Source organism: Muscardinus avellanarius (genome assembly GCF_963383645.1).
Source record: "Muscardinus avellanarius genome assembly, chromosome: 1".
In the NCBI taxonomy this organism is placed as follows: Eukaryota; Metazoa; Chordata; class Mammalia; order Rodentia; family Gliridae; genus Muscardinus; species Muscardinus avellanarius.
Window position 1 is genome coordinate 150755299 of NC_137786.1, and position 14154 is coordinate 150769452.

General features: G+C 39.2%; 1 protein-coding gene across 1 annotated transcript; it reads left to right on the top strand.

Moving 5' to 3' along the window:
* Positions 1 to 3202: 3202 nt before the first annotated feature.
* LOC308279715 (stromelysin-1-like) lies at positions 3203 to 13053 on the top strand (the record flags this gene model as incomplete). Its single annotated transcript, XM_080719839.1, has 10 exons — positions 3203 to 3307; positions 4236 to 4480; positions 4571 to 4719; positions 4839 to 4964; positions 7066 to 7230; positions 7392 to 7536; positions 8552 to 8685; positions 9531 to 9690; positions 11173 to 11276; positions 12953 to 13053. The coding sequence occupies 10 exons, from the start codon at positions 3203 to 3205 to the stop codon at positions 13051 to 13053; spliced, it is 1434 nt and encodes a 477-aa protein (XP_080575965.1).
* Between the last annotated feature and the right edge of the window lie 1101 nt (positions 13054 to 14154).

The window sequence follows — 14154 nt, forward strand, 5'->3', positions numbered from 1 at the left end:
TTTCTTCCTTTTCCCCTTCCATTTCCTCCTTCATTCACCCAGTTGTTATTTACCTATTCCTTTTCATTGGTGAATTGCCTTTTCAAATTTAATCGACAAATTGCAATTTGACTATCTCTTTCATTGTCAGAAAACTCCCTGGTTCTGCCATTTTGGTTGGAATGAGGATTTTGAGTGTCTATCTTCAATATACATTTTAATTAGAAAAACTAAGGATGACAGCTTAAATATCTGAATTCTATGGAAATAAAACTTTTAAAGATTCAGTTATTAGAGTATTTGGTAAATATTATGTGTAAGATCTGAGACTTTAGAAAGATCCACATAATTTTTATTTTTATTTTACTTTTGATCTACCTGTCTGACCTTTGCTGTGAACCTTTCATTAATATACAGTATATTAATTCTGTAAGCAATTTTTGGGTGCTTGCTCTATGCTAGGTGCAGTGAAAAGTACTAGGAATGTATGATGAAATGAGAGATAGTTTACATCTTTAAAAAACTTACAGTAGACAATAAACCATTATTCCTTTTTTTTTTTTGGTGGTACTGGGGGTAGAAACCAGGGGCTTTCTACCTCCGGGCTATACTCCCAGACCTATTTTATATTTTATTTGGAAACAGGGTCTCACTAAGTTGCTGAGAGCCTCACTAAGTAGCTGAGGCTGGCTTCGAACCCGTGCGATCCTCCTGTCTCAGCCTCCCAAGCACAGGGATTACAAGCGTGCGCCACCACGCCCGGCAACAATAAACCATTATTCTACAATATGAAAACACACAGCAATAGAGAGGGGTACAGGGAACCACCAAAGAGTACGTAATGAATCTTCCTAGAACTCAAGAAGGACTTCTCACAAGTCTCTGGAAGTGTTTTAAAAGATGACACCATTCTTCAAGAACAACATGGCTTATTTGTCCATTATGTCTGAACAGTTGAGAAACACAATAGCTTTTAAGCTTCCCACTAAACTTTAAATATATTGTATTGGTTATCATTTCTGAGAAAATTTGGGGAGAAAAAACCTACTCCAGGAGGAATTGAAATAGTGCCCACTACAGCCCTTCTGCTTTTCATTCCTTTCTGCATCTTTTGCTCGGCTCCGTTGTTCCTTCCTGGAATTCCTCTCTGCTCCCAGATCTGCCACCATGCCTCTTTCCTCGTCCTCTCATTGGTGTTTACAAATATGCCCCTCTTATTTCAATCAAGACAAGGTACAGATTTTTCCTTCCAAAGGTAAATCATAGAACCTGGTTCTAAACTGATTTTAGACAGATCTTAATCCAAAAAATGGATGCTTTTTAACTTTTTTTTTAACTGAGGATTGAACCCAGGATCATTCTACCTCTGAGCTACACCCCTAGCCCTTTTTTATTTTTTGTTTTGAAACAGGGTCTTGCTAAGTTTTGAAATAGGATCTGGTTAAGGCTGTTCTCAACCCTGTGATTCTCCTGTCTCAGCCTCCCAAAGTACTGGGATTTCAGGTGTTTGCCACCAGGTCTAGCTCAAAGATAGATTATGAAATTTCTTTCTTTCTTCCTTTTTCTTTTTTCTTTTTTTCTTCTTTCTTTCTTTCTTTCTTTCCTTCTTTCTTTCTTTCCTTCTTTCCTTCCTTTCTTTTTTCTGTTTTTTTGGTACTGGGAGAGAACCTAGACACATTCTACCTCCGAGCTATACCTCCTGTTCTTATTTTAATTTTTATTTGGAAACAAGGTGTTGCTAAATTGCTGAGGCTGGCCTCAAACTCACGATCCTCTTATCTCAGGCTCCCAAGTACTGGATCACCGGTGTGTATCACCACTCTCTGTTCATAAATGGATGTGTGGCTTTGTGCCATGTTGCCATCAGGCATTTGTTTGGGTATCTCTAGTTTTAGAGTTCTTACTGCCAGTGAGAAGCCCTAGTACATCTTTTATGCATATTGGGTGTGAAATCTCTCCAATGTTTATTAAGAGTCATACAAAAAAATGAAAAAGATGCAAATGGAGGGAGCAAAATTTACACTTTATTATAAGTACACATCACTTTTATTCATCATTTTACCTAGTTCTCATTCTCAGTGTTCTGCTTTTTAGTAAATAAAGAGATACCAAACAACAGATGGTGATCAGGGGGATGGTGGGAGAGTTGAGTGGGAGCACATAGTAAGGATTGCACCAGTTATCTAAACAATACTCTATTTGACAAAGGCAAGCAAAGGAAGACTTAAAAAAAGAAAGAAAAAAAATGAAATGAGTAGAAAATATAGGATGGCTCCCCCCCCCCCAGACCCAGCTGCTGTGGTCTTCCCTGCTCATACTCTTTTCCTCCTTACATATTAACAAATCCAACCAGAGATCAATTGCAGATGTTTCAAATTAAAAGCTAAAAAAGAATGCATTTTCTTCTAGACATTGTTCTATATTTAAGCATATTATAGCATATAGTATAGACTATAGCTATATATGTACAACTTTTCAAAAATTTACATTTTACTGTATTTAATTTTAACATGTTCTTTTTATTTTTTTATTTGTTAATTAATTAATTAATTAATTAATTTAATTTGGTGGCACTGGGGTTCCTGGAAACCCTTCTACTTCCAGGCTACACTCCCAGACCTATTTTTATATTTTTTTTATTTGGAAACAGGGTCTCTTAAGCCAGCACAGCCGGCTTCGAACCTGCGCGATCCTCCTGTCTCCACCTCCCAAGAGCGGGGATTACAAGCGTGCGCCACCACGCCCGGCAACATACATTCTTCTTAAAACAAAACTGTTTTTAAAAATTCTACACAATTCTGACATTTTGCCAAATCCGTTTACTTCTCTTGAATGCACAAAATAAGAATTGTCCAGTGAATTCTAGTCAGTATTTCCAGCATAAAAAAAAAATGCCCCAGGGTTTTTTTTTTTTTTTTTTTTTTTTTGCTTTCTTTTTTTATTATGACAGGAAACATTTCCTGGAGATTAATCACCCTTTTTTGCCTTGCAAAATGAGGAAAGCTCAGAGAAATTAGTAAAGTAGGTTGTATCATCCTACTTTAAGTTTGGAAGTTTGGAAATGGTCCTGCTACCACTTGGATGAAAGTAATGATGAGTCAGGCTGTGGGTGATCTGAACAAACACTGTCACTCTATAAATGTTGGGCTCCAGAGGGGAGACCTACAAGGAGGTAGGCAGAGAGCAAGGCACTAAAACCCGAAGCTGAACGAGGCCAGTGGAAATGGAGAGTCTCCCACTCCTCCTGTTGCTGTGCGTGGCCACTTGCTCAGCCTATCCGCTGGCTGGAGCTGCAGGGGACGAGGACAGCAGCATGGAGCTTCTCCAGGTAACTAAGAGAACCCACTCTAGCACTCGTTGGCAGGGCCAAGTAGGAAGAATAACACTGCCTCCCATGGAATGCTTTGACTTACTGGGCAGGAAAAGTTCAGTGACTGTGTTGAAGAGGTCTCAGTTTCACACTGTCTGGGCTCTTCCTTTTATGTAGGAAAAAACAATGGCCTGAAATGTTAGGAATGTTTTCAAGATCACATAGTATCACAGCTTGGGGCACGTGAATAACAAAGAGTGTATAGCCGGTCATGGTGGTCCATGCCTGTAATTCAGGAGATGAATGGTTCAAGACCAGCCTCAACAACTTAGCAAAACTCTCAGCAACCTAGCAAGACCCTGTTTCAAAACAAAAATAAAATAAAATAAAATAAAGTAAAATAAAATAAAATAAGAAAGAAAAGGCCAGTTCATAGACAGAATGTCATTGGGTTCCATCCCTAGAAAAAAATGTACAAAACATTTCTTGTTTTGAAACTTCTTTGTTTTTTTTTAACCAAAATTAATTTTACCTAAATATTTATAGTGCTAATATGTTTACAAAAAATTATCCAATTTTTTTTATTGAGCTTGTTGTTTGGAAAGAAGAACATAAAGTGAAAATCGAATCAATTTATCTGAAACATACAAATATTTATGCCCAAAGAGGTTTATTTGTTCATTTTGGTTTTATTCTTTAAAGGTACTGGAGATTTTTCTCAATTTTCTACTTTATTCTCATTGCTTTGGTAACAAATTTAGCTGCAGAGCTATTTAGTTAAAATGTAAAGAGGAGAAATCTTTAGTTGGAGAATTAAATGATATATATTTGTTATTTCAGCAAACTGGAGAAGCACTTCAAATAGATTAAGAAAAGTGACTGACTATAAATAATGTTATAAATGGCTGTAGCTAAAAATCCTAAAAAGCTGTATTTATTTTATTAGAAATACCTAGAAAACTACTATAACCTCGCCAAAGATGTGAGACAATTTGTTAAAAGAAAGGACAGCAGTCCTGTTGTTAAGAAAATTCAAGAAATGCAGAAGTTCCTTGGGCTGGAGGTGACAGGGAAGCTGGACTCCGGCACTATGGAGGTGATGAGCAAGCCCAGGTGTGGGGTTCCTGACGTTGGTCTCTTCACCACCTTTCCTGACATGCCAAAGTGGACAAAAAACAATCTCACATACAGGTAATGGGTCCAGAGACTCTTATATAATACTGAAATTTTACAAGCTATATACAGGGGGAAATACCACCTTCTTCAATTTTTCTGATGCAGGATTGTAAATTACACACCAGATTTGCCGAGAGCTGCTGTTGATTCCGCCATTGAGAGAGCTCTGAAGGTCTGGGAGGAGGTGACCCCACTCACATTCTCCAGGAAAAATGAAGGAGAGGCCGACATAATGATCTCATTTGCAGTTAGAGGTAAAAAGCAAAGCAAAACAAAACAAAAAACACATACAATTAGACACTTTTATTCGGGAAGGCTCAAAGGAGATCCTAATTGCCTATCTTTCCAAGTTAAATTTTTTTTTTCCTCTTAGAACATGGAGACTTTTACCCTTTTGATGGACCTGGACAAGTTTTGGCTCACGCCTATGCGCCTGGGCCAGGGATTAATGGAGATGCTCACTTTGACGATGATGAACAATGGACGAAAGATACAACAGGTTAGTAATACATCGCTCCAATTAATTTAGTATTCATTTCTCTCCACTGATAAAACTCTTAAAACCAAGAGTGTTTAAAAAATGATGTGCTTGGATTTTTCAATGAGTCAAAGATTACCAGAATATATATTTATCATTACTAAGTTAGCCAGGCATTGTGGTGCATGCCTGTAATCCCAGTAATTGGGGAGCTGAGGCAGGAGGGATCTCAGGTTCAATGACACCTCAGAAACTTAGTGGGTCTATCAGCAATTTAATGAGACCCTATTTCAAAATTTAAAAAAAAAATTAAATAGAGTTGGAGGTATAGCTCAGAGGTAGAATGCCCCTGGGTTCAATTCCCAGAACCAAAAAAATAAAAATTAAATGTTTATTCCCTGTTCTAGTTAGCACAACAGAGGAAACATCATTAAGTCAGTTCTTTAATGATTGTGGATCTTAAATCTTCTAAGGGTCACAGCCATTAAAAGCAAATTTTCATAACAAAATGCAGATATCTAAGAGGTAGCTTATTGCATTGAATCTACACTAAAAGTTACCTTGAATATTATTTATGTAATTTTCCCCTTTTAAAAGCAGAAATCACACTTTTAAAAACAGAAATTAGAATTAAATTCCAGAAACTGAAGTTTTTTGCCTGTTTGTTATTTTTCTGGCCTAGTCAATATTTTACTTCTGGGTTAATAAAAAAATTTTAGAGATTTGTGAAAAAACTAACCTTCAAATACAATGTCCAAACTGTTTTTGTAGAAGAATGTTTCTCAGTTCATAACCAAATACTTTGAGCAATAGCTTCAAAAGTTTTCAAAAAATTGACTGAAACAGACAATACTTCTGAGATTTAGTTAGTATTTATAATGAAAATATAAACAGAATATCTGCAAAAAATATATTTGTGAGCTTAGTGATGGATAAAATTCTTGGTTTGATTGAATTAACATCATCACACAAAGAAACTTTCCTACAGAATCTCAAATAAAAACATTTCTAGGGTCACAAGTTACATAAGTAAAGCTTGAAAAGTTAGATTTACATATGCCAACCCTGATTACCCAGTGTCTTTCAGTATCAGCATTATGAGTGTTTCAAATATAATATGAAGAAAATGATCTGAATACAGCCAAAATCTCTTTGGTGACAAATGCTAGACGTGATTAGGCATGTTATATCTTAAAGTAACTTTGTAAATCCTTTGACATCTATCATAATTCGTCTTTTTGGACTCAGTATGTATGTAATGATGACAAGGCTAAAAACTTAGGCAGGCAATATTCCAAGGGAAGACAACAGGGGTATGTGTGTTCAAGGATTTCAGAACTGAGATGAGTACACTGTGATTTGTTTAACTGAGCCTGCATCTGGAAAATGTTAATACATGAAAATAGTGTTTGGCTTTTCATCAACAAATGAAGAAAAATATTTTAGATATGCTAAACAAGTGAGTTCATTCCATACCTGAAGGGCTTGGTTCTCTCTTGAGACTGGAAAGGGGGACTGTGGACATGATAGTTTCTTTCAAAGATTCATTTCAAGTAGGAGTCTTGAAATACACTTGATTTTTCATTAAGTGTATAGTCAATTGCTCAATTAAGCAACAAACAAGCCAAAAAACAAACAAACAAACAAACAAAAATGTGTGTGGGTAGCTGGAGGTGGTGGCGCACGCCTATAATCCTAGTACTTGGGAGGCTGAGACAGGAGGATCACAGGTTCAAGACTAACCTCAGCAATTTAGTAAGACTCTCAGCAATCTAGTGAAACCCTATTTCTGTATTTCTGTTTCAAAGGAAAAGAATTAAAGGAGGAGGGGGAGGCATAGCTTGGAGGTATAACACCCCTTGGGTTCAATCCCCAGTATCACACACACACACACACACACACACACACACACACACACACATAGGGCTGGGGTATAGCTCAGAGGTAGAGTGTCCCTTGGTTCAATCCCTAAGTACCACAAAAACAAAACAAAACAAAAACTTAAAGAAAAAAAAAGCATGTGTGGTTTCAAAAAATAAATACAATGCACAGCTACCTGTGTAATGTACATGTCTTTAGGGAATAGGTAACTAGGTAACTATTATTTTTTATTTTTAAATAGGAACTAATTTATTCCTGGTTGCTGCTCATGAACTTGGTCACTCTCTGGGCCTCTATCACTCAACCAACCCTGAAGCTTTGATGTATCCAGTCTACAACTCCTTCACCAACCTGGCCCGGTTCCGTCTTTCTCAAGATGATGTGAATGGCATTCAGTCCCTCTACGGTGAGTGAAGCTGGAAAAACCAGGCATCGCAGCTTTGCAACGATGCTGCACAGAGTCGTTGTGACTTAGCTCAAAGCACCTTGATAATGTCTGGAAAATGTACCAACTGCAGATGCACCACCTGCCTCCTAATGGCTGCCTCCCTAACTGGTTCCCTTTAGGTCCTCCTTCTGCCTCCCCGGATGCCCCCCTGGTACCCACAGAATCCAGCCCACCAGAGCCCGGAACGCCAGCCATGTGCGATCCTGCTTTGTCCTTTGATGCGGTCAGCACCCTGCGAGGAGAAATCCTGTTCTTTAAAGACAGGTCAGACTGGAAAATATGTTCTTATCTATACTGCTGATGTACCATGCTTAGAGAGGAGAACAAGCGGAAACTTGATAAGAGATCTTGACGCGTTTAAGACAGAAGCATTCCCCTTGGGCTTAAAGTCTTTCTGAGCCAGTGCTGCCCTTTCCACATTTTCCCAGAATTGTCCAGTTCACATTCAAAGACTTGGGATGATTTAATTCTTGTCCTCAAATTGCTGTTCCCCAAAGCCGTAAGTCATGGTTACTTTTCAAAAGATGCAAGTTGATCTTTAGCATCAGAATTTTATCTTGACTTCCTTTCAAAATGACACCCACAAGGATCTGCACCACATTCAGTCAATTAATGTACTGACTGTTGGAGAATATGCACGTGCTAAAACATTCAGTCTGTATGAATGAGAATTAAATATTTGCTTCCTCAGATCTCTATACATTAATCCACAGTCAAAACCTCTTGAGTAACCTAGGATTGTTCTCTACATACACATGTTACTGGGAATTGAGCCCAGGGCATTCTCTCCCTGATTTAGATCCCCAGCCCTATTTTATGTATTGTTTTGAAAGAGGGTCTTGTTAAGTTGCTGAGACTGGCCTCAACCCGGTGATCCTCCTATCTCATCCTTCCAAGTGCTGAGATTACAGGTGTGCGCCTCCACACCTGTCAGAAGAATACATTTATCTAACACATATACACACTATCTTTTTGAGAAGTGTGAATGAGAGCATAGCATACACACTGTTTTACACGCACTGCAGGTAGCTAAGGTGGACACTGGGCTAGTTAGTTTGCATGGTAGGATGTTACTCTGGAACCTGTGACAGGAGGTCTGCTACAACCTTCTGAAGCAAAGGGGAAGAGCCCGTCCTACTGATGACATATCTGACCCTGTCTGTCCTCTAGTATGAAGATGAGGTGATGTTAGAAGATGGATGAAGCGGGACAGTGAGGAAAATATACTAAAGGTGAAAGACTCTGTCTTGATTTATGTCTTTTTATATATATATTTCAGGCATTTTTGGCGCAAATCCCTCAGGGGTCTGGAGCCTGAATTTTACTCGATCTCTTCATTTTGGCCGTCCCTTCCTTCCAGTGTGGATGCTGCATATGAAGTTGCTAGCAAGGATACTGTTTTCATTTTTAAAGGTAATTACTGTGTAAACATGTATTTAACTTGCTGAAATTGACCCTCAGGCAAGAAAATTGAACAGAACGTTTTCTCTACTATGTAAAAGTTTGGCTGCTGAAGTAGCCAAAGGTAATGAGAAAACAACTAGGGATGTTGTTATTATTGTTGTTGCTGAAGATTGAAGCCAGAGAAGTTCTACCTCCAACCTATACCCACAGCCCCTTTTTATTTTTTATTTTGAAAAAGAATCTCTTTTAGTAAAACCCTAGGTTTTTACTAGTTCCTGAGGCTGGCCTTGAAATTATGATCCTTCTATTTCTGCCCCCGACCAAGTACTAAGATTTCAGGCATAGGCTACCATATCTAACTGGGTTGGTAGTCTTTTATTTATATTTCACTGATAAAAAACAAACACAGAGAGACAAATTGCCCAGTTATAAATTTACTCATTGGATCCTTGTTCACTCATTCTTTTGATGTGCAAATTTTTATTAAAGAGCTGGTGACTAAATCTAAATTCAGCCTTCCTTTTTTTTATTTTCTTTTTCCTTTTTTTATTTTGGTAGTGGTACTAGGGATTGAAGCCAGGAACATTCTACCTCTGAGCTACACCCACAGTCCTCTTTTATTTTTAATTTTGAAACCAGGACTTACTAGGCTGAAGAGAGTCTCACTATATAGCTGAGGTGATCCTTCTGTTTCAGCTGCTCAAGAGATGAGATTACAGGTGTATGTCACCATGTCTATCTTTAGACTTCCTCTTTACTTTGAAAATCAAAGTTTCTGAAATGTATTTATAAAGCTAAAAGTCTCAACTGTTGTAAATTCATCGTGACTATAACTCCAATTTATTTGTTAATAGGAACTCAGTTCTGGGCCCTCAGAGGACATGAGGTACAAGCAGGTTTCCCGAGAAGCATCCACACACTGGGCTTCCCACAGACAGTAAGCAAAATCGATGCAGCAGTGTCTCATAAAGACAAGAAGAAAACATACTTCTTTGTATGGGACAAATACTGGAGGTAAGATGTGATTGAAATATTTTGCCCAATTCTGGAAATAATTTTTTTTCTTTTTTTCTTTTTTTCTTTTTCTTTTTCTTTTTTTTTTTCTTTTTTCTTTTTTTTTTTTTTCAGTACTGGCGATGGAACCCAGGGGCATTCTACCTCCAAGCTACATTCCCAGACCTATTTTTTAATTCTATATTTTGAAACAGGGTCTCACTGAGTTGCAAGGGCCTCACTAAGTAGCTGAGGCTGGTCGCGAATCGCAAGCTTCCTGTCTCAGCCTCCCAAATGCTGGGATTACAAGCATGAGCCACCATGCCCGGCTATTTTCTTTTTCTTTTTTTTTTCTTTAAGGAACCCCTCCATCCTGCCCTTGGTCCCTGCTTCCCTCTCAGCAGGAGGCTAGGACATGAGGCAACTCCAGCTGAGTGATCACCTGGAAACAGCAGCAACTCACCACAGGCATTTTTTAAGCTCGCCTGTTTTGAGTCCCAGGAGCAATTGGCTGGAACTTCTAGTCCTTCTGTGTTGTTCTCCACCTGCCTGGAGCCCCTCTTCTCTCCTCCTACTCAATTCCTGACCATCCTCCATGCCCTCAAGTCCTACCACCTCCATGAAGCCTTCCCTCCTGAACTCCAAGCCCAGCTGGCCTTTGCTTCCTCTGCAGAAAGATACCCTGGGAATCCGAGTCACCGTTTAATTCCTTTCCCAGTGTCCAAAAGTTCTAGCCAGGTGTGGTGGCACACACCTGTAATCCCAGTACTTGGGAGGTTGAGACAGGAGGATTGAGAGTTCAAAACAGCCTCAGCAACTTAGCAAGGCTCTCAGCAACTTAGAGAAACCCTGTTTTCAAATAAAAAATAATAATAAAATAGGGTTGGAGGTATAGTTCAGAGTTAGAATATCCCTAGTTTCAATCCCTGCCCACTAAGCAAAGAAAGAAAAAGGAAAGAAAAGAAAGAAAGAAAGAAAGAAAGAAAGAAAAAGAAAGAAAGAAAGAAAAAAAGATTCTCATTGTGTTTTTATCTTGTATTCCTAACATTATATATGATTTTCAAGAATTTCCTTTAAGTTGACCCATGTCTTACCTCTGCCTGTTTAAGAAGACAAGGAATAGCAATCCTACTTGATGGGTACAAGACAGATTCACAGACAGGCTGATTCCTGGGCCAACTGCCCAAACTTCCAGACATCAGGGCAGACCAGTCAATGTACAGCCAATGCTTAGAAAAATAATTAAGGTTCTTTCTATCTGTCTAGGCTCATGAAATGCAATAACAAGCAACATCTTCTATAGTAGGCTATTGCCCTGTTTCTGGTAGAAAACTATGGCTTTAAGAGCTAAGTTGGTAGTGCTATTAAAGTTACACATTTCTGTGGTTTTAAACATGCTTGACATGTATTTGCTGCACTTGGAAAGTTTGCTAAGACTTCACATGATTTGTAAATTTGGGTAACATGGCCTCTATTAAATGCTGAGTGGTTCTTCTTTTACAGATTTGATGAAAAGAGACAGTCCATGGAGCCAGGCTTTCCTAGGCAAATATCTGAAGACTTTCCAGGGGTGAACTCAAAAATTGATGCTGCTTTTGAAGCATTTGGTAAGAGAATACTTACTCTGTTTGACAAAAGGTAACTGGAAACATTCTATGACATCAGCGGGAAGAGGAAATTTGAATAATTTTTAATAACTGGGTTTAAAAAAATCAGTTCCTTCCCCCTGCCCCAATTTTAATTTTTCTACTTTTGTACCAATGACATGAATATTTCGTATGAGTTGTTTTTAATCATAAAGATAATTAACACAGCCAGGCATGGTGGTGCATCCCTATAATTCTAGAGCTTGGGAGGCTGAGCCAGGAAGATCACCGGTTTAAGGCTAGACTCAGCAACCTAGCAAGGCCCTCTGCAACTTAGTAAGACCCTGTTTAAAAATAAAATAGGGTTTTGGGTGCAGCTCAGAGGTAGAATGCCCCTGGCTTCAGCCCCCAGTACCACCAAAATGGAAGGAAGGAAGGAAGGAAGGAAGGAAGGAAGGAAGGAAGGAAGGAAGGAAGGAAAAGGAAAGGAAAGGAAAGGAAAGGAAAGGAAAGGAAAGGAAAGGAAAGGAAAGGAAAGGAAAGGAAAGGAAAGGAAAGGAAAGGAGGAAGAAAACCACAAACCTATCTCACACATATGAAATCAAATTTCTCAGGTGCTACTTTCCCACATCTTGAGCTGTTATCTTGAGCTGTGTGTCAGTGCAAGACTCCCATCAAATGATGTGGCCAGGTCTAATGCCGGCTGGCTCACCTTTTCCTTCAGCCCTTCCTGTTTCTACTACTAATTAGCTCCCTAGGAAGATTTTTGTTTCTGTCATTTTAGAGTTACTGATTGGCCACACTGTTTTATTGCCTTTCCATGTGTCCCAAACTTCAATTTTTAAAGAGTTTTCTCCTATTCATGAAGAAGATGGAGGTTGATGATGACAATGATCATGACGATGACGACGATGATGATGAGTGTGTGTGTGTGTGTGTGTGTGTGTGTGTGTGTGTGTGTGTGTGTCTATGTGTGGTATTGGAGATTGAGCCCTGGAGCATTCTACTTCCAAACTACACCCTATCCTTATTTTATTTTATTCGGACACAGTCTCATTAGGCTGATAAGAATATCACTACTTGCGGAGGCTGCCCTGGACTCTTCAGTCCTCCTGTCTCAGCCTCCCAAGTACTAGGATTACAGGCTTGTGCCACCATGGTTGGTGAGGTTGATGATCTTTACTGAAAGGTTATCCCCTACCATCGTGCTTTCAAAGCAGTAAAGGGCTCTCTGTTTTGAAAGAGTTTCTGGGATTCTTCTCAGCTTGAAATGCTCCTCAGGCCACAGTGCAGAGAAAGGAGAGGAGGAGTGTTAGAAAGAAAAAGGTCATAATTTTCAAACAAGCCGATAAATTTCCTTTTTGATTAGAAGCAATATAACCTAAACATCTACAGCCTGACTTTGAAAGAGAATGCTGTCTTCTTTCTTCCTGGTTGAGTGACCCAGTGCAAGCACCTGACCCTGTCCACCTTTCACTCGCTCATCTGTAAGATGAATCTAGCAATACTTACCTCGCAGGACTGTCGCATAAATAAGTGAAAATAAGCAAAAGAGCATTAAATGCTGAACATCGTCTCTGGCACAGAGTAAAACTCAGTACAGGCTATTTTCAGTTATCTTCTATTAAGTTGTATATGTTGCCCAATTTCTTCTTTTGCAAAAAACATTTCACTTTTCCCCTTGTCTGTATTTGCAGGGTTTTTCTACTTCTTCAATGGACCTTCACAGCTGCAGTTTGATCCAAATGCGAAGAAAGTCGTGCATCTTCTGAAGAGTAACAGCTGGCTTAATTGTTAGGAGAGATGTGTAGAATATGGGCATTTTTAAGAAGGGAACAGTTAGTTCTTCATCTGAGACTTTGTGAATTAGAGTGGTTTGTTTTCTTCTGCATGTGCTAGGGCGAAGCACAGAGTGTGAGCTGTGTGTCTGGCCAGTTATCACACCCTATCACGGCCATTTAAAGGGACTGCTGCTTAGACAGCATCTGGTCACGTGGAGTGACCTTCCACAAGAAGTGCTCCCGGGCAACAGACAAGTGACTGCATCTGTGTAGACTCTATTTTATATAATAAATGTGATTTGGTATTATTTCGTTTGTTTTATTCAAGAATAAAGTGGTCATCTAGGCATGGTGGTGCATGCCTGTAATTCCAGTACTTGAGAGGCTGAGAGAAGAGGATCTCAGGCTCCAGGACATTTTTTCTGTACCTTCCACATGTCTATTTGTACCTAGGGGTAAATGTCCATTCATGAGTGACAATTCTAAAATGGCTTACATCTTTAAAGGACATCTCTAGCCCAATGCCTGATACTCTTTTTGGCCTATCCATTGAGAATAACGTATGAATCACATTCCATGTGCCCTGGCATGCTGGGTTGTAGCCATAGGGACCTGAAAAACGTGAACACGGCCCCTGCTGCCCTCACTGAGATCATAACCTGGCAAAAAAAGACTATGCAAAAATCATAAATGTGGATATGCAATTGCCAACTTAAGCACTGTAAAAAATGACTTCTTTGCTAGAATACTAAGGGGATCTACTTAGATCTAGATGGTTTTAGAAGAACTTTTGAGGATATGGCATTGGAGAAAGTTTGAGAGGAGGTATGGAGACTAGATGAGGAGATGATGGCTTGTATTTAAGTAGTCTTGCTGAAGAGTCAGAGGTAAGAATGGAACATATGTGCCAGGCATGATGGCACATGCCTGTGAACTCAGTACTTGGGGGACTGAGACAGGAGGATCACACATTCGAGGCCAGCCTCAGCTATTTCTCAAGACCCTCAGAACTTAGCGAGACCCTGTCTCAAAATAAATAAAGAGGGCTTGGGGTTTAGCCTAGAGGTAGAATTCTCCTGGGTTCAATCTCTACTTCCCCCAACACACACATGTACACA